At 51.2% G+C, this 17492-nt stretch overlaps 1 protein-coding gene and 1 long non-coding RNA gene across 4 annotated transcripts; one reads left to right on the forward strand and one right to left on the reverse strand.

The window, feature by feature from the left end:
• Positions 1–431: 431 nt before the first annotated feature.
• Positions 432–8948, reverse strand: TREML2 (triggering receptor expressed on myeloid cells like 2). Of its 3 annotated transcripts, none has more exons than XM_047859891.1 (5): positions 8682–8948; positions 6034–6354; positions 2001–2418; positions 877–983; positions 432–572 (listed from the first exon to the last, which is right to left on the reverse strand). In XM_047859891.1, the coding sequence occupies exons 1-5, from the start codon at positions 8740–8742 to the stop codon at positions 478–480; spliced, it is 1002 nt and encodes a 333-aa protein (XP_047715847.1). In that variant the 5' UTR covers positions 8743–8948; the 3' UTR covers positions 432–477. The 3 variants fall into 3 exon arrangements, 2 of the variants coding, with proteins under 2 accessions (XP_047715847.1, XP_047715848.1); XR_007152374.1 differs by having other exon boundaries at positions 471–572; positions 2035–2418; XM_047859892.1 differs by lacking the exon at positions 877–983 and having other exon boundaries at positions 441–572; positions 2035–2418.
• Positions 7326–16440, forward strand: LOC125166154 (uncharacterized). Its single transcript, XR_007152375.1, has 5 exons — positions 7326–7371; positions 7784–7895; positions 10559–10708; positions 15752–15808; positions 16330–16440. It is a non-coding gene; the product is annotated as an uncharacterized LOC125166154 (long non-coding RNA).
• Positions 16441–17492: the final 1052 nt, after the last annotated feature.

Raw genomic sequence — 17492 nt, forward strand, 5'->3', positions numbered from 1 at the left:
GTTCCTTCTTCTCCTCCAGGGCGGGGCCTCTGAGACACCAGCTACCTCTGAGACTCTCTCCTCCCCAAGCACATGGGGAAGCTTGAAGGGAGCAGAAGGCGGCTGAGGGCACAGGGTTCGGGATGGGGAGAGAGCAGTGGCCCACCCGTCTGTTCCCCTCTGCTGCATACAAGGGGCTCCTGAGCTCTCTACAAGGCTTCTCTGCCACCCAGCGGGGGCCTGGGACTCAGGATCCCCTCGGTGGCTTGCCCTGCGGTTTTCGGCCTGGTGCCCTCCATTCTGAGCGTTCTCAGGTTCTTGGCAGCCCAAGGGGTCTGAGTGGGCCAAGAGCAGCCTCTGGTTCTGCGGGGGGGGGGGGGGGGGGGGGGGAGGGGGGCTGAGTCCAGCATCGGTCTGGCTCCAGTTCACACAGGTCCCCATCTTAATCCTCCCCTGGCCTCCTAGGGCCCCTCCAGGAACAGCTTTCCTACTCCATAGTTAAGTGGCCTCGGACCAAGCAGGCTTCCACGGAGGCTCCGGGCTTCCAAGTGGGTCCCTCCAGGCTCTAGCAGGATTGTCGCACACCCTGTAGCCTGGGAGGACAAGGACAGAGATGAAGGGCAGGGCTCCGGTGCTCCCCTCCCCCCACCCTCCTGGGCCAGTCCATCCCTCCTTCTGGCTCTGCCCTCCACTTTCTGCTGGGTCGGCCCCGGGAGGGTCATGCGGCACCTTTCCTGTTCACCCACCCTCCTCCCTCCCCTGGGTGCCAAGAAGTCCTTCTGGCCAACAAAGGTGAGGACACACCGCCTGGGAATGGAGTGCAGGCGGGTGCTTTGGAAAGCGTGTCAAGCCCCATTGCTCTGCCCTCAGGAGGCTGGGAGGGTGGGCTGTACTCACTCCCCATGTGTCTCTTCTTCCAGAACCCATAGACCACGATCAACATCACAGGCACTGGGAGGAAGGTCAGCACCCCCAGGAGCACAATGGGATATGAATCCTGGTGCCTGAGGGGACAAGACAGAGCGGGGAGGAGGTGAGCACCCGGCTCCCTCCTCCCAGACCCATGTCTTCCTGCGTGCCGCAGGAGAGGAGCCAGACCTGGAGAAATCCTCACAGGCCTTGGCCGGGGTGATGCCCTCCCTTCCTTGGGAACCCAGCTGTGGCAGGAGGAAGTGAGGAGCTTGGGGGTCGGGGGAAGAGTCCCAGGTGGAGGGGAGCATCTCCTCCACTGTTTCCTCAAACCTGCTCACTGCTGAGGACGAGGACTCTTAAGGGACCCCCATTTGTGACAGAGGAGACTGAGAGTCTTGCTGTCCTCACAGTGGGAGCCTCTCGTGGTGGCCCTTCCTTCTGCTGTCCTCTGCAGCTGATGCAGGAGGGGCACAGCCTGTAACCCCTTGCCTGTAGCACTCCGTGTGCACCCGCCCTCGGCACCTCCATTCAAATATTTTTTGGCCTGAGGACTTTCTCTTGTTACTGGAGCCCTCTCTGCCACCCAGAACAGGCAGCCCTCTACCAATGGCCAGTGGGAGTAGGTGTATTAATACCACAGCTCTCTTGCCCTTCAGGTGGGCGTCTGACACAGGGCCCCAGAGCCCACCCCATGGGCTGAGCTCTGCTGCCCACAGTGGTGGTGGCTTGATTAGGTTCTCTACGGGCTCCCTGTCTCATTTCCCCGCACTCTTTCCAGCATTCCTGGTCCCAGAGGTGGCTTCCGGGGGAACCCAATTTAAAGCATCCCCCATTTCCCACTTCCTACTCCCGAGGCCCATCCTCGTCCTGCCCCTACCTTCTCCTCTTCATCCACAGACTCTTAGGCTGACCCCTCCTCAGCCCTCACTTCCCACTGCCAGCCCGTATGGATGGCACCACTCCTTCCCAGCTTCTGGCGTCCTACCCACCCGCCATTCAGCAGCAGGCCAGACGGGCCTCCTGAAAGGGAAGGTCGGCTCTAAGTGGAGGCCCCAAGAACGGCCGCCATATCCAGTCAAACGTCATTCAGCCCCACAACCCCCGGGTACCTGTCAGGGGATAATTTGTTGATGAGAGACCCACTGGTATGGCACGTTCCCGTGGTGGGTGATCTGGCACGCGGGGGCCCAGCCCCGGTAGACACAGACACTGGGCTGGCAGAAAAGGCACCGGCATCGCTGGGGGGCACAGTCACGGTCTGGGACCCCATGGTCCTCCCGGGCCCCATGGTAGAGGAGCCAGCGCTGGTGAAGCTGTAGCCTGTCATGGAGGTCAGTCTGATGGACCCTGAGGCAGCAGAGGGCACGAGTCTGGTCATGGTGAAGAGACCAGGTGTGAGCACTGTCACACTGGTGGTGAAAGGGGCATCGGGGCCTGAGGTGGGGGCTGGGCCCTCGGTGACGACAATTCCACTCTGGAGGATACTGGCCAGCTGTGGAAGAGGAGTGCTTCTCTTGATGGCGGAGGCTAAGGGGCCAGAGAGGGAGGAACGTTAGATCAGGAGGGGGTCTCGCTGATGGGAGCGGATCCCCGTCTCCCCTCCTGGGTCTTGTACCCAGGGCTCTGCTCTGCTGAGTGACCAGCTGTTGGTCAGGGAGAAGGAAGAGACTTTCCGTTTCTTTCGCCTGCCCTGTCGGGCCACCTGGCCCCAGAGGACACTCTCCTCCCCGCCCCCATCTCTCCAGTCACTTCCAGACCCTCCTCATTCCTGTGGGCCAAAGAGACTTCTTCACTATGTTGTTGAACAGGGACTTTTCCAGGTGCTCCATAGTTGGCAAGTAGGGCCCGGGGACTGAAGACAGGGAAGCAACTGGGCATCAGTTGGGTGTCAGATTCTTGATTTCGGCTCAGGTCATGATCTCACAGATTCGTGAGTTCAAGCCCCGTGTCAGGCTCTGCACTGGCAAAGTGGAACCTACTTGGAATTCTCTCTCTCCCTTTCTCTCTCTCTCTCTCTGCCCCTCCCCCACTGGCACAGTCTCTGTCTCTCTCAAAATAAGCAAACAAACTTAAAAAACAAAACACGGGGAAGCACTAAAGGCCCAAATTCCACAGAACACCTCAAGCATCAGAGTCAGATGCCCTTCTCAGGGGCTTACGAAGAGACACTTGCTACCCTCACCCATCACCTCAGCCTTTTACATCCCATTTTCAAGAAGGTTGGCGTTTGGATGGTGGAAGAGGAGGGGGTTGCAGAAGGCTCCAGGTCCCATCTGGGGCAATGTGGAAACTATATCCGCAGAGAACAAGGGAACTGGAGAGAAACAGTGGGGGAGAGAGAGGGCTGCCATGGGCTGCCACATGACATGACTGTGCATCACACGGACACATTCCAAAGGGCCAAATGGCCACCATGGAAGGTGCCCATCTTTCTGGGCAAGGGACCCCCGAACAAGCAACATTGGTGAGAGTAGGGATAGGGGAAGAGGCTGACCTGGAGCCAGATCTCCACCATCACCCTACGCAGCAGTGGGGACACCCCCAAAGACCCTCCAGAGAACTCATGCGTAGGTGCCTTGGGAGGGCCAGCATCTGGACACCCACCTCACAGAGGATCCCAAAGGGCTGGGTACAAAAGAGTGACATCCGACATGGAGAGAGAACTCCTACAGCGGGCAGTGAAGACACACTACCACTCCCCTGCCTCTGCCCCTGCCTCGGTGCACCAGGCGATTGGCAGGGGATGGCAGGGAGAGCGGACTGCCAAGAACCCCACCTTCCCTACCTGCCGAGACGAAGGAGAGGGAGTTAGGCAGCAGGCTACCCCCTTCCCCACTCCAGGTGGCTTGGTCTTCAGGAAGGAGTGGAGGGGCATATATTGCTAGAAGATTAGAGTTTTTAAACGGGCTGTGGATTTTTCTGTTTTCCTGATAACCGAAAAGGTCTGCAAAGTCGGAATCTCCCGAAACGGCCTTTAAGAGGTGGAACGTGAGATCTGACAAGGGGAGGGGGTGCGCAAAGAGAAAAGTGAAACCATTCCGTGTTTGTATCCCTGCAAAGGCAGAACTGGAGAGGGGGGATCGAGATTTGGCTCCACATCTCAGAGACAGTAGTTGCCCCGGCTCAGTCCCACAGAAAAGGGAGATACATAGGGATCAGGAGAATGCGGAAGGGCGGATAACAAATTTCATCACCACTGGCTGCTTTTTTTTCAGATTTTCTTGCTGGTTCCTTGCCGTTTCCTATCATATAAATTTGGGGGGGGGGCCTCGGGGCTTGGCCCTAACTCTCCTTTTCGACACTCAAGGGAGAGCTTTTACATTCCCTTGATTTTTAAAAAAATTTTTTTAACGTTTATTCATTTTTGAGAGACAGAGAGAGACAGGGCATGAGTGGGGAAGGGGCAGAGAGAGAGGGAGACACAGAATCCGAAGCAGCCTCCAGGCTCCAAGCTGTCAGCACAGAGCCCGACGTGGGGCTCAAACTCACAAACTGCAAAATCATGACCTGAGCTGAAGTTGGACGCTCAACCGACTGAGCCACCCGGGCGCCCCTACATTCCCTTGATATTTTTTACAGCTTCATTGTGACACCAGTCACATCCCACATACTGCGCCCATTTACAGCACCAAATTCAATGGTCTTTAGTATATTCAGAGTCCCGCAACCACCACCACAGCCAGTGTTAGAATATTTGCATCATCTCCTCACCCTTTAGCTGTGACTCCTCTACCTCCTCCTTTTGTCCCCCCCCCCCCCCGCCCTAAACAACCACCAATCTGCTTTCTGTCTGTATGGATTTCTCGAGTCCCCTAGACTTTAAACTATCTTCATGGAGATACTTCCGAGTATATCCCCAGCTCTGACCTCTCACCTGAGCTCCAGGCTGCACATCTGCTGCCTACTTGGGGCTCCAGGAGGCATCTCAAACTTAACAGGACAAAATACAGCTCTTGGTATTTCTCCTCCAAACCAGCTCCTCTCCAGATACGCCCTACTCAATAAATGGTACCGTCATGCACCTCGCTGATGGAACAGAAAGCCTCAGGGTCACTCCTGATTCGTCCCTTTTGCTCACCTCCCACACGAGCAGATCCCGTCTTGCCTCCAGAGTGTACAGGGCGGGGGGCAGGAGGTCTGAACATCATAGATTTGAGCCCCTCCACTTCTCCCCGCCTCCAGGGCCCACGTCCTACTCTAAGACACTGTCATTCTCAGCCAGAACACCCAACAGGGGTCTCTGTGCCCATCTCTTACCCTCTTCCACAATCCATCCTCCATAAAACAGCCATTAGGCTCTTAAAGACAAGCCACAACACACCCCTCTAAATTCTCCAATAGCTTCCTATTCTACTTGGAATAAAACTCAAACTCCACATCAGAGACTTTAGAGCCGCTGTTTGACTCTCCAGCCTCATCTCCTGCCACTCTGCCCCACACTCAATATGGACCAGCCACACAGGCCTGCCTTATACAGGCCCAGCTCCTTGTCACCTCAGGGCCTTTGCACATGCATCTAGAATACCCTCTGAAGGACCCATATTTCAACAGGGCTAAAAAGCTCTCACCACGCTGGGCTCTGCTTGATGTCATCTGCTCAGGAGAGTCCTCTCTGGTCTCCAGCACCTCAATGGCTCCCTCCGCCACTGAGTTACTGAATAAAACACTGACCTGCTTTATTTTCTTAAGAACATTTATGGTTACCTACAATTATTTGTCTGATGATGTGCGACTGCCTGTCGTCTCTCCTAGGGCAGGGCTGTGTCTGCTTTTGCTCACCCCTCTATCCTCAGAGCCTAGAACAGTCACTGGCACATAGCTAGGGACGCAGTGAATATATATTTAACAGAAGATGGAATAAAAACAAAGCACACAGCGCCCTAAGTATGAATCCTGTCTCTGCCACCTGCTAGCTCTGTGACCCTGGACAAGGTGAGATCCACAGAGGGCTTTTTAGATCTCATTTTCTTCATCGGTAAACTGGGGACAATAACGCCCATGAAGATGTCAGTAAAAATTGCGAAAACCCTGCGGCACCCCAGGCCCACAGATGGATTATTATTCTTACTATATCTGCTGCGAATGGAGACTGGGGCAGGGAGGACACCCTCAACCCTCCCGTGCCCTGGCGGGCCGGCTCACCTGGAGACACCTCCAGAAGGAAGCCCGTCAGAGGGTACAGGGTCCCCGAGCTGTTGCGCATGCACCAGTACCGGCCCGAGTCCTGGCGCCTGAGGGCTGCCATGGTGATCTTGACTACCTTGGCCTTCGCGTCATCCTGCAGCAGGTAGCGTGGCCCCTGCGTCCAGACCCTGGTGAATCCAGGCTCGCACTTCTTCCTCCTGATTTTGCACCATACCTTGCCCTCCACGTGGTTTTTACGGCTCTTGTAGGAGCACTGCACAGACAGAGTCTCCCCTTCAAGGTGCTGCACTTTAGTGTACACGTTCTCGGCAGGGACACCTGGGGAGACACTACTGGTGAGCAAGGTCTGGCCAGAGGTGGGGAAGGAGGCCTCTTGAAGGTTGAGGTGAAGGGAGAGGAGGTGGATATTGCCTGGAACTCACAGTTGTGGGGAGAGACACAGTCCTATGCTGAAAGGGCTCCCCCAATCAGATAGGGGAGATGCACGGGTATGGCCAACAGCTAGCTCCCAGTCTGAGAGGGGAGACACAAGCCACTCCCTCACGGAGCTTCCAGTCAGTTGGAGTAGACATTATCCCTGCCCTCTGGGAGTTCCCAAACTGAGGAGGAAGACAATAGTCGTGGGCCCCTGGGGAGTCCTAGAATGGTGCAAAAGATATAGGACTAGCCCTCAGGGAAGTCCCAGTCTGATGGTGGAGACACAGGCAAAGCCCTCAGGGACCCCCAGACTAATGGAAGAAACTCAGCCCTTACACTCAGGGAGCTCCAACTGACACAGCCCCTTTCTTCATGGTATTTTCTAGCCCAATGGGAAGGTAACAACCCCATTTGCAGGGTCTTGTGGGAAAGACCCACGTCTTTGAGACAGAGGCACTGACACAGGTGCACAGCGAGACAGATGCACAGACGCAAACAGAAGTCACTAAGTTATAAAATTCCAGAACACAAGCAACTCAGGTAGATAAGAAAGCCCTGCATTTGAAAAAATTCAGAGTAAAAATGATTCACCAAGAAGTTCGTTTTAGTTATCTTCTAAATAGCAAGTTGTCTTAGTTCCTTTCACGTGGTATTTCATTTTAAAACGTTCTAGTTGCATAAAATCCATAGCTTACAAATGCCCAAACATGCATCTCAATTCTCAGTGGGGTGCAAACCAAAGAATTCACTGTTCGTCTACAGCATGTCACAGTCTCGGCCTAGAAACAAGATGTGGTCCGTGCATTTCACAATCCACAGCCTGGCAGGAAGAGAGTGGAACTAGAAGTGGGGGTGGGCAATCAGGGGACAGGGAGAGAGAGAAAGCTGTGGTGCGCTCCCTCCAACCCTCTGCCCAAGGTAAGCTCAGTACTTACTCCTTTCACACCCCCAGAGCCTTCTGCACACATACACACGTTTCTCCCCAGCAGGACAGAGTAGAGAGCACACATTTTAGAGTCTAAAAATATATGGGTGGGCGCTTGGGCGGCTCAGTAGGTTAAGCGTCCGACTCTAGATTTCGGCTCAGGTCATGATCTCAGGGTTCGTGGGATCGAACCCCTTGTGGGGCTCTGTGCTGACAGCGCGGAGCCTGCTTGGGATCCTCTCTCTCCCTCTCTCTCTGCCCCTTCCCTCCCTCTCTCTCTCTTAAAATAAAATAATAATAATAAAATATCAGAATAAAAAAAATATGGGTTAAAACTCTGGTTCTACCATTGATAGTGCCTGGAATGTAGCCAGTGCACCACGTGCTTCCGTTTCTAAAATACAGGTCGCTCCAGACTTCTCCAGTAGAGCCCAGAGCTGTGATAGCCAAGGACCCAGCACAGGATTTGAGACATCTGCCTGTTTCCAACCCAGCTACAGGAGAGCTGAGGCTCAGGGTAAGGTAACACCCTCTCTAAGCATCACTTTGCCCTGCACAAAGTAAAAGGAATGACCAAACTAAATTATTTGGGGAGAGAGAGGTTTGGGAGACCCCAATATTGCTCCGCACAGGAGCAGAAGGAGGAGGCTCCCTAGGGGAAGTGCATGGGTGGGGTGCCCTTGGAAAGGGTCTCCAGGGTGCTGGAGCCCATTTGAGCCCACCTTCCACCCCTCCCACAGGCAGTCACCAGAACTGAACAGGAAATGGTAACTTGGTTGCCATGGCAATAAGGGAGGCAGGAATGGGTGAGGCCCCCTCAAGGAGCATTTTGTGGGGTGGGCGAGGCCTTCAGAAATCACTTCCGCTCAGGACAGGGGGATGGGGACAGGGGGTAGTGGCACAAACAACTGAGGGAGTTAAAGCACACACACGTGGTGCAATGATTCTTGTAAGAACCAAACAGCCCTTTCCCAACAAGGGAGGGAGGCTTTCTGTGTGAGGAAACTGAGTGTCCACGGTCAGAGGTCCTGAGCAGGCCTGGCAGATGAAGGGGCCCAACCAGAGAGGGTCTGGAGCTTTATCTTAGTTTGTAAGGCCTGTGGTAGCTTTGCCTGGGGCCAAATATAGGGATGCAGCCTTCTCACTGTTCTCTGGTCAGGAGCCTCTAGGCCAGCCCCATCCTTCTCCTCCTCCAACCCCACAAAGCATGAACGCTGGGAGGGTCTAGGAAAAGGCCACTCTCTCGCCGCCCCGCCCCCCCCCCCCCCCCCAAGCCAGCTCTCCTGCCCTCTGGTTCTCTCACCTGAGACAGGGCCCTGGAGCCACAGTAGCAGCAGCAGCAGCAGCAGGAATGCGGGAGCCATGGCTCCATCCAGTTGGGGACAGTCACAGGCCAATAGGGGGCCAGGGACACCCCCCCGCTCCAGGGTTAGGGCCCCAGGCCGCTGCAGGACGTGCCACTTAGGTCTGCCAGGGAAGGACCTGGCGTTCTGAAAGCGCAGTTGCCCATTTAGGGAAGTGAGGAAGTTGTAGGACCCACTGTGATCCGCAGACCGTGGGGCCCCGCAGAGTCTACTGAGGGCGAGGGCGGCGCTGGTTGCTGTTGACGCCCTATTCTCCGAAACTTCGGGCAGGTGTGGCTGCTCCACCCAGTCTGGGCCCACCCCACCCGCCCAGCCCGGGACGGCTCTCGGGGTCAGAAGACTCCCCACCGTCTTCAACCCCCTCCCGGAAACTGGCTGACGGGGGTGCCCCCTAGTCTGAAGCAGGGGATCCATCGAGGGGGCTGGGGTGAGTTTTCTGGACCCTGAGCTACAGACTCCCTGGGATTCCCTGGGCTTAGAGACCCAGGGGCAGGGGCTTGGGGCTAGGGCAGGGCACCTTGGTTCCTAAACACACACACACACACGCACACGCACACAGTTTTCTCCAAAACACATTCACAAGGAGATTCGTGTAAACTCACACTCATTCACGCAAGCCCTCTCATAAAGCGTTTCTGGCGGTGCCCTGCCCCTCCCCCTCTCTGCCAGGTTCCTGGCTGGTCAGAACAGTCCTTCTCGCTCACACTTGCGAAGAACCCCTTACGTGCTCACAGGCGATCTTACTTCTGTCACGGTTAGAGTGACAGGGGGAAAAGATGCAAATTGTACAGTGCAGTTTGGAGTCAGGGAGGGGCTTCTGTGCTGTCACACGTGGGGGCGCGCGCACGCACACACACACACACACACACACACACACACACACACAAGCTGTCTCTCCTTTTGACTACACGCTTGTCTCCTAACCTTTATCCCTCTCTCCAGCTCTCCTACCATCCGGTCTAACCGCCCACCGGCTTTCCCGACGCCCCCTCCCTCCCGCAGGCTCCCCTCCCCCGCCTCTCCAGAAACTACGCCCCCAGCCCCTGGGTTCGGCCCGGGCCCCCCGCAGGCACGCGCATGCCCACTCGACTTCCTCTCGCTCAACCCTATCTGGCCCAGACAGCCGCCAGGCTGCCTCCGAAATGACCCAGCATTTGGCCCAGGACCCCACCCTTCACTCAGTCCCGAGCGCTAAGAATCAGGAGGACAGCCTTCTGACATCCAGGAGCTGTGTCATCCGCTGTTTTGGGGGTGAGGGGACCTACACGATTGTGTGTGCTCCCCCTACTCACCCATGCCAACTTTCTTCTCCTTGGACAGGACTCAGTAACACGTCTTAAACTGAGCTTGAACTCCCAAATCCCAGACCAAGGACGTTTGATTTTTGCTGACTCCAAACTTTCTTCGCTTACTCTCCGTTCATTCATTCGTTCGTTCCTCTCTACAATCTTACACGCCATGCAAGGCGCCTGGCATTTGGGGTATAGGAATGAGTACACTTGTCACTCCAGACCTCTCAGCTCGCAATAGACGTGTTACACTTTCCTTATTCGCCCTTCATTTTTAATACTTCTTCTCAGTCCTCAGATCCCGGCGTTCAAAGGCTATCTGCCCTTCCAGCACATGGTGTCTTCCTTCCTTCCTTCCCTCCAGCTCAGTACGAAGTGGTTTCAGGAGTGGGGGGTCCCAGTTATCTCTCGCGGGGACGTGTTGCCTGGAATCACAGTGATATTCATCTGCAGGGTTTTTTTTTTCTATTAATCACAGTGGTTAATCACAGAATTCATTAACTTAGTGATTTTATTTTTTCACATAGGTGTCTTGAATCTGCCTGGAGTCCATCTTTGTATTTAGTGTTAGGCAGGGATCCAGTACTTTGGGCTGCATGGACTCGGCCAGTTTTCTCAAGGATGTTTACCAAATAATGGGCCCTTCTCCCCATCAATTCGTGGCGCTTCCTTATAAGGTATGTTCTTGTGCATATATGGAGCTGTCTAGAAGTCTAGCCTGTGCCATTGTCCATTTGTCATTTCTTGCTGTTCCAGCACCTAATGTCAGTTGTATTACTTAGTAGTAGGTCTTAATATTTGGTAGGATGAGTCCTATCTTTTTTTTTTCACGATGGACATAGCTATTTATGCATCTTTATTTTTCCATATAATTTTACAGTAAGTTTATCAAGCTCTCTAAAAATTAAACTGGGATGTGGGGCGATCTGGCTGCGATATGTCACCCCACCGATCACCAGGTTTGATTCGGTTGATCTGGCTGGCTAGGCGGGTGTTCCCTTTCTCCCTGACTGCTCTGTGAGTGTCCCTCCTGAAGCTGCTTGCTTGGTCAAAGAGGATGACTTTCCCCAAAAGAGGAGGACGGAGGCCCGTTCTTCCCTCAAGGGCATAGAGTAGCTGTGCTCCCCTGCTAGAGGCTCCAAACAAACTCTCAAGGTCTATTTGAAGGAGAATGTAGGGTGGTCAAGCTTCCAAGACTCCAGACACATCCAAATGAGGTGCATGTGTCAGTCTGCCTTTCTTTGAAAAAATAAAAAATAAAATAAAATAAAATAAAATAAAATATTAAACTGAAAGTGTGTTTCAGATTACAGTTAGAGACTTATAATTTGGGGGAAATTGACATCTTATAACATTATTGTCTCTTTCAAGATCATAGATCATTTGTATTTATTCAGATCAAAGTTAAATTAATTCTTCCTTAATACGTCACAGATTCTGTTGCTACTATGAATTGTATCTTATTTTGGTTAGATGTTCTAGCTGATTATTTCTAGTGTAGATAAACACTTTTGATTTTTGTCAGTTGATCCTATATCCGGAAACCTTGCTAAGCTCGCTCATGAGATTGAATAGCTTTTGGATTCTACTTATTTTTTCTAAGTAGATGATGCCAGCATCAAATCGTGACAGGTGTCCCTCTTCCTCGCTTCGGCCCTCCTTATGGCTTTGGCCAAGACCTCTAATACTACATGAGGCATTGGCAGTAGCTGTGGAAATCCCTGATTTGAATGTATACTTTCTTTACCTAGTTATATTTACTGTAGTCATTGTTATACAGTCTTGACCAAATTATTTCTTCCTATTTCTAGTTTATTAAGGTTTTTTTTTAATAATAACAAACGTGTTGAACTATTCCGATGCTTTCCGCATCAGTTTACTTTCTTCTTGTAGTTTATTGATTTAGTTCATTTAGATTTCCTGAAGTTAAACAGTCCTTTTGGTCCTGAGATAAACCCCACATGATTATAGCATTCATTTTTTTTTTTTTACCACACTGTTGACTTCAGTTAGCTAATATTTATTTTGGTTTTTACTCTATGTTCATCAGAGATATAAGCCTATAATTTAATTTTCTTGTTTTACCTTTTACTGGTTTCAAGATAAGATGACATTAGCTTCTTGAAATGAATGGGGTAGCTTTTGCTGCTTTTTTATTTTTTGCAAGCATCTTGTATAAAATATGAATCAAATGTTTCTTTTTTTGAAAGTTCTTTCTTTTTTTGTAAATGTTTATTAATTTGTTTTTGATAAAGAGAGAGAGAGAGGAAAGGGCAGAGAGAGGGAGAGAGGATCTGAAGCAGGCTCCACGCTCAGTGCAGAGCCCAACACAGGGCTCAATCCCACAACCCTGGGATCATGACCTGAGCTGAAATCAAGAATCAGACACTCGGGGCACCTGCATGGCTCAGTCGGTTGAGCATCTGACTTCAGCTCAAGTCACAATCTCACGGTTCGTGGGTTTGAGCCCCATGTCAGGCTTTGTGCTGACAGCTTGGAGCCTGCTTCGGCTCCTCTCTCTGCCCTTCCCACCCCCCAAATAAATAAACATAAAAAAAGAGAATCAGACACTCAACCAACTGAGCCAGCCAGGCTCCCCACATGTGGCAAACTTTCTGAGGCCCAAAGTATTATACTGTCAAAGTCCCAAAGTATTATGATCTCATATTTGAGTGACAGTTTGGCTTGATATAAAATTCTAGGTATAAACTTCTTTTCTTCAGTCCTTTAATAATTTTACTCAACTGTCTTCTGGCATCCAGTGCTCCTCTTAAGAAGTCTAATGTAGGGGTGCCTGGGTGGCGCAGTCGGTTAAGCGTCCGAGTTCAGCCAGGTCACGATCTCGCGGTCCGTGAGTTCGAGCCCCGCATCGGGCTCTGGGCTGATGGCTCAGAGCCTGGAGCCTGTTTCCGATACTGTGTCTCCCTCTCTCTCTGCCCCTCCCCCGTTCATGCTCTGTCTCTCTCTGTCCCAAAAATAAATAAACGTTGAAAAAAAAATTTTTTTTTAAAAATCTAATGTAGATCTAATTCTCACTCTTTTGTCAGTGATCTGAAATTCTTTATAATTTACTCTTTGTCTTTGATGTTCTTACACAAGATGGGATGTTCTTTGATGGGTTTAGGGCTGTGTGTGTGTGCATGTGTTTCCTATTTGCCCCTCTTGGCAAATTTTGAGTCCTTTTGGTCTGAGATCTTTCTTTTTTCTATAATTCTGAGAGATTTATATTGACTTTTTCTTCAAATATTTCTTCCTTTCCATCTTTTTTCTTTCGCAGGGATTATTAGTAGCCATATGTTGGATGTTTCATGTCTCTTCACTCCTCTTTGATTCTCTTTGATTCTTTAATCTCTTAATGCTTTACAGGAACTTTCTGGGAGAATTCCTTGACTTTTCTCCCAGCTCATGCTCCAGCCACATCTGCTTTTTTTTTTAATTTTTTATTTTTTTTTAATTTTTTATTTTAGAGAGAGAGAGAGCACAAGCAGGGGAAAGGGGCAAAGGAAGAAAAAGATAGATTCTTTTTGTTTTAATATTTTTTATTTATTTTTGAGACAGAGAGAGACAGAGCATGAGCAGGGGAGTGACAGAGAGAGAGAGACACAGAATTGGAAGCAGGCTCCAGGTACTGAGCTGTCAGCACAGAGCCTGACGCGGGACTTGAAGTCACAGACTGTCAGATCATGACCTGAGCTAAAGTCGGATGCTTAGCCGACTGAGCCACCCAGGGGCCCCAAGAAAGATAGACTCTTAAGCAGACTCCATGCTCAGCACAGAGCCTGACACAGGATCGCTCCCACAACCCTGGGATCATGTCCTGAGCCCAAATCAAGAGTCAGATGCTCAACTGACTCAGCCACCCAGGTGCTCCTGTTCTTTATATATCACATATATTGTGGTCTTTATTTCAATCATAATATTTTTCACAACTATTATTTTAATTTAGCAGTGTTAATGGTTCTTGCTCTTGATTTATGTAATTTATGTCTTCCCTTACCCTTTTAGGCATACCACTAATATTTACCTAGAATTATTGTGCTGTCAATTGTCATAGTTCTCCTTCGGATGGTCTCTCTTGTTTAGTATGGTGTCACTCTTCAAGGTAGTAGTTCTCCTAAGACACCAAGTTGTTTTGACTTTTGAATTCAGATTCCTCAGGGGTGATCATATGCCCAGTCTGGTGATAGTAGAAGAATGGAAGGCTAAATCCTTCTATCTAGTAAACTTTAAAAGTGGGAGGGGGGGCCTGGGTGGCTCAGTCAGTTGAGCCTCTGACTTCAGCTCAGGTCATGATCTCACGGTTCGTGAGTTGGAGCCCCGAGTCGGGCTTTGTGCTGTCAGCACAGAGCCTGCTTTGGATCCTCTGTCCCTCTTTCTCTTTGCCCCTCTGCTGCTTGTGCTCTCTCTCTTTCTCTCTCTCTCATTCTCTCAAAAATAAACATTTTAAAAAGGTGATATAGGTAAGCCCTAGAGCACAAGGGTACCCCCTTGTATACCCACATTGCTGCCATTCCCATCCTCTGTCCAGGGTTTCACCTTTAAATACTTTGGGAGATCCTCTTTAGTTTCTAACCCACCTGTCTTGGAGTTTGGAGAATGAAGGGGTTAGGGATCAAATGCCCATAAGCAGTTGATCATCTATCTTCATCAATACTCCACTGCTTTTGCTGGCCACTTGATCCCCTAGAGCACCTGTGACCTAGGCTTTTTCAGCCTACTTCTACAATGAAAGGGAGGTTATGATGGTCCCAAAGCTCACGACTGCAAAAGTCAAGAGCAGAAATCAAAAATTTCTTCTCACCTGTTTTTTTGCTATGTTTCTGGCTACCATCTGCCCGTCTGTGGTCACTTTCTACACCTACCATTTGCATGCCGCTACAGCATCTGGCTTCCACATTATGTGGGTTCCACTGATCTCTTTCCAAAAATCCCATGTCTAACTGAATTTTCTACAGTTCTTTGAGAGTTAATGACCTGTATCCTCCTCCTTATTCCTCTCTTCCCAATTTTTAATCTGAGCCTTGGGGACTCCTCTGTAGCACCCTGTGCTTCAACCACCTTGGAAAGAATACTTGGGTCCTCTTTTCCTGACTCTGACACATGTGCATGAGCTATCGAGCCATCCCTTCCCAGGACCCTCCCTTCTGGTGTTGGTGAGACCCTTGCCTATCTGAGCTCAGAGCCATTGAGAGAGGGTGAGTAAGAGGTTCCCTCTGGAGAAGTGATCAGAACTAAGGAGGACACAAAGAAGGTAATTAATGCTCAGGGAACCAGAATAGAGAATACTATTGGCCTTCAAAAACCTTGACAGGAAATGGAAAGGGGACACAGCTAGCTCTTTAGGGTCCCTCAGGCCAAGGGTAATTGATGCCTGGGATCTTTGTAATCAGCTGAAGTCCAGACTGGCACTGGGCTCAAAAGGGAGCAGTTTCTCCCCTGAGCTGGTGGGAAACAAGGGGATAGGGCTAGGACACGACAGTACAGGGTCTTCCTGGATAGACTTGCCTCCTAGGACACCCAGCCAGCCCTCTGGTCACAGAGCCACCCTGCTCCTGGCCCCAACCCTGACCTTCACGCCCTGCATCTCACCTGAGGCCAGGAGTACAGCAGGAGCAGGTGTAGGGCTCCCCAAGCCATGCTACCCCAGTCTGTTTCTGAAGATGAGAGAAGGGGCGCCTCTGGGGAGAAGGAAGCATAACATAAGCCTGATTCTGCCCCAGCTTCCCAGCATCTCTGAGCAAGAAGAACCGAGAAAGACCAACACCTTGATTGGAGAAGTGAGTACCTTGACAGGTAGGCTTTGCGGGGAAAGGGGAGGGAGGAGCAGCCAGGCCTGAGTAGGGGGCCACCACCTGCAGGGTCTGTCTCTGGGCCTAGAGACCTCAGTCCTGCCTCAGTGGCTGTCTTTTGCCCAGCTTCTCCCCATGTCTGTCATGCCACACCTTCCACCCCATCGCATTCCTCCACTGTTGCTGCAAAACGCTCTGAGAATGCCCAAGAAGAGAACCATAGTGAATGAAGAGGCCATTCTTCTATTCTTTCTCTCCATGCACTGCTTGTAGGTGGTCAGGGGGCCATGGCATCCCCCTGGTACCCAGAGCAAGACAGGGACTCCATACCCAGGCATGGAGTCAATGATGTGTTTTCATCCTGGGGTTTCATCATTAGGATGGTCCCTGGGAAAGGTGGGGGCCAGGGGAGGAGAAGCACTGAGCATGGGTATCAGAGGGGAAGGTGGAAGGGACGGGTCCAAGGAGGGGAGCTCAGCACCAGCTCCATCACTTCTCGTTCCCTATAGGCGCTCCACCAACATTGTTTGGAACAAAACTTGAGTGGGTGAAAGATGAAAAATGTGTGTGTAAAACATGCAGAAGAAAAGACGCCAACGTTGGAATGAACTGAACCACGAGATAAATAAAGTGGTAAAGTGTAAAATAACTATCCGTGAGTCCATATTGATATAAATGAATGACTGAATAAATTTACAGATAAGTGAATTCCAAAGAAGACTTCCAAATAATTTATATAGATACTCTGTCCACAAGGCTGGCGGGGGGGGGGGGGGGGGGGGCGGGGGGGGCGAGGGTGTAACCCCAACCCCTTGAGTGTGGGCTGTCTGTGGTGCCTTCCTTCCAAAAAGAACAGCGTGGAAAGAGGGAAAGAATAACTTCACAGTGGACAAACCTGGCAAGCACCATCTCAGCCCCGTGATCGAGATTAAGACCAATCGTGATAATCATGTGCGTCGTAGGTACTGCCACCATGATCTGATGAGAATGGCATTTCCCTCTGTGGTATCCTCCCCAACCCCTAGCCCCATGAGAGAAAATATCAAACAAGTCTCAAATGAACAACAGGTATTTTTTAAGAACTTGGTTTGACTGAGGCACAAAGGACAGCAAACGCGGCCATTTAAGGGACGAGTTTATCTAAGGTCAGCACACCGACCATGTGTGGGGCCCAGTGTGTGCTGAACTCATATGGCTGGCTTTCCCAGTTGGTTATAACCTAGCTCTTCCTAGGTATGTTCAGTCTTCAGAGAGTCCTGTTCTGGTAAAACAGGATTGTCTCACCTCCCTGAAACGAGTGGACACCCTGCTCTGCTCAAGGCCACACATGTTCCTGGACCTCTCTGCTCTGGTCCTGCTGTGGAACTAGGCCCCAGAGAGCCCCCAGGAGAAGAGTAACAGCAGAGGCAGGAGGTGGGAAGTTGGAATCTCTGAAGAAAATGAGCAGGAGGCCTGGAGCCCAAGCTCTCACTGGCCCAGATCAGAGGGGACAAGATGGAGGAGATGTCTACAGCCACTTCCTGTCTGTGACCACATGCTCTCACCACGGAGCTAATGTGAGCACTCAGCTACCCTTCATTAATTGGACTTCTAGACTCTGTTAGAGGCCTCAGCTTGCATTAAGACCCCACAGTCTGTGCCCACCCGTGTCTCTAGCCCCCAGTGTGTCTGG

This window comes from Prionailurus viverrinus, chromosome B2, assembly GCF_022837055.1.
Source record: "Prionailurus viverrinus isolate Anna chromosome B2, UM_Priviv_1.0, whole genome shotgun sequence".
In the NCBI taxonomy this organism is placed as follows: Eukaryota; Metazoa; Chordata; class Mammalia; order Carnivora; family Felidae; genus Prionailurus; species Prionailurus viverrinus.

Excerpts from the sequence above, each read along its gene's own strand:
- TREML2 (XM_047859891.1), bottom strand. The coding sequence starts at position 8,742 with ATGGCTCCCGCATTCCTGCTGCTGCTGCTGCTGCTACTGTGGCTCCAG. Across the intron at positions 2,419-6,033 it reads CCTTCTGGAGGTGTCTCCAG|CCTCCGCCATCAAGAGAAGC; the intron begins GTGAGCCGGCCC and ends CTGGCCCCTTAG. Across the intron at positions 573-876 it reads GAAGAAGAGACACATGGGGA|GCTACAGGGTGTGCGACAAT; the intron begins GTGAGTACAGCC and ends TTGTCCTCCCAG.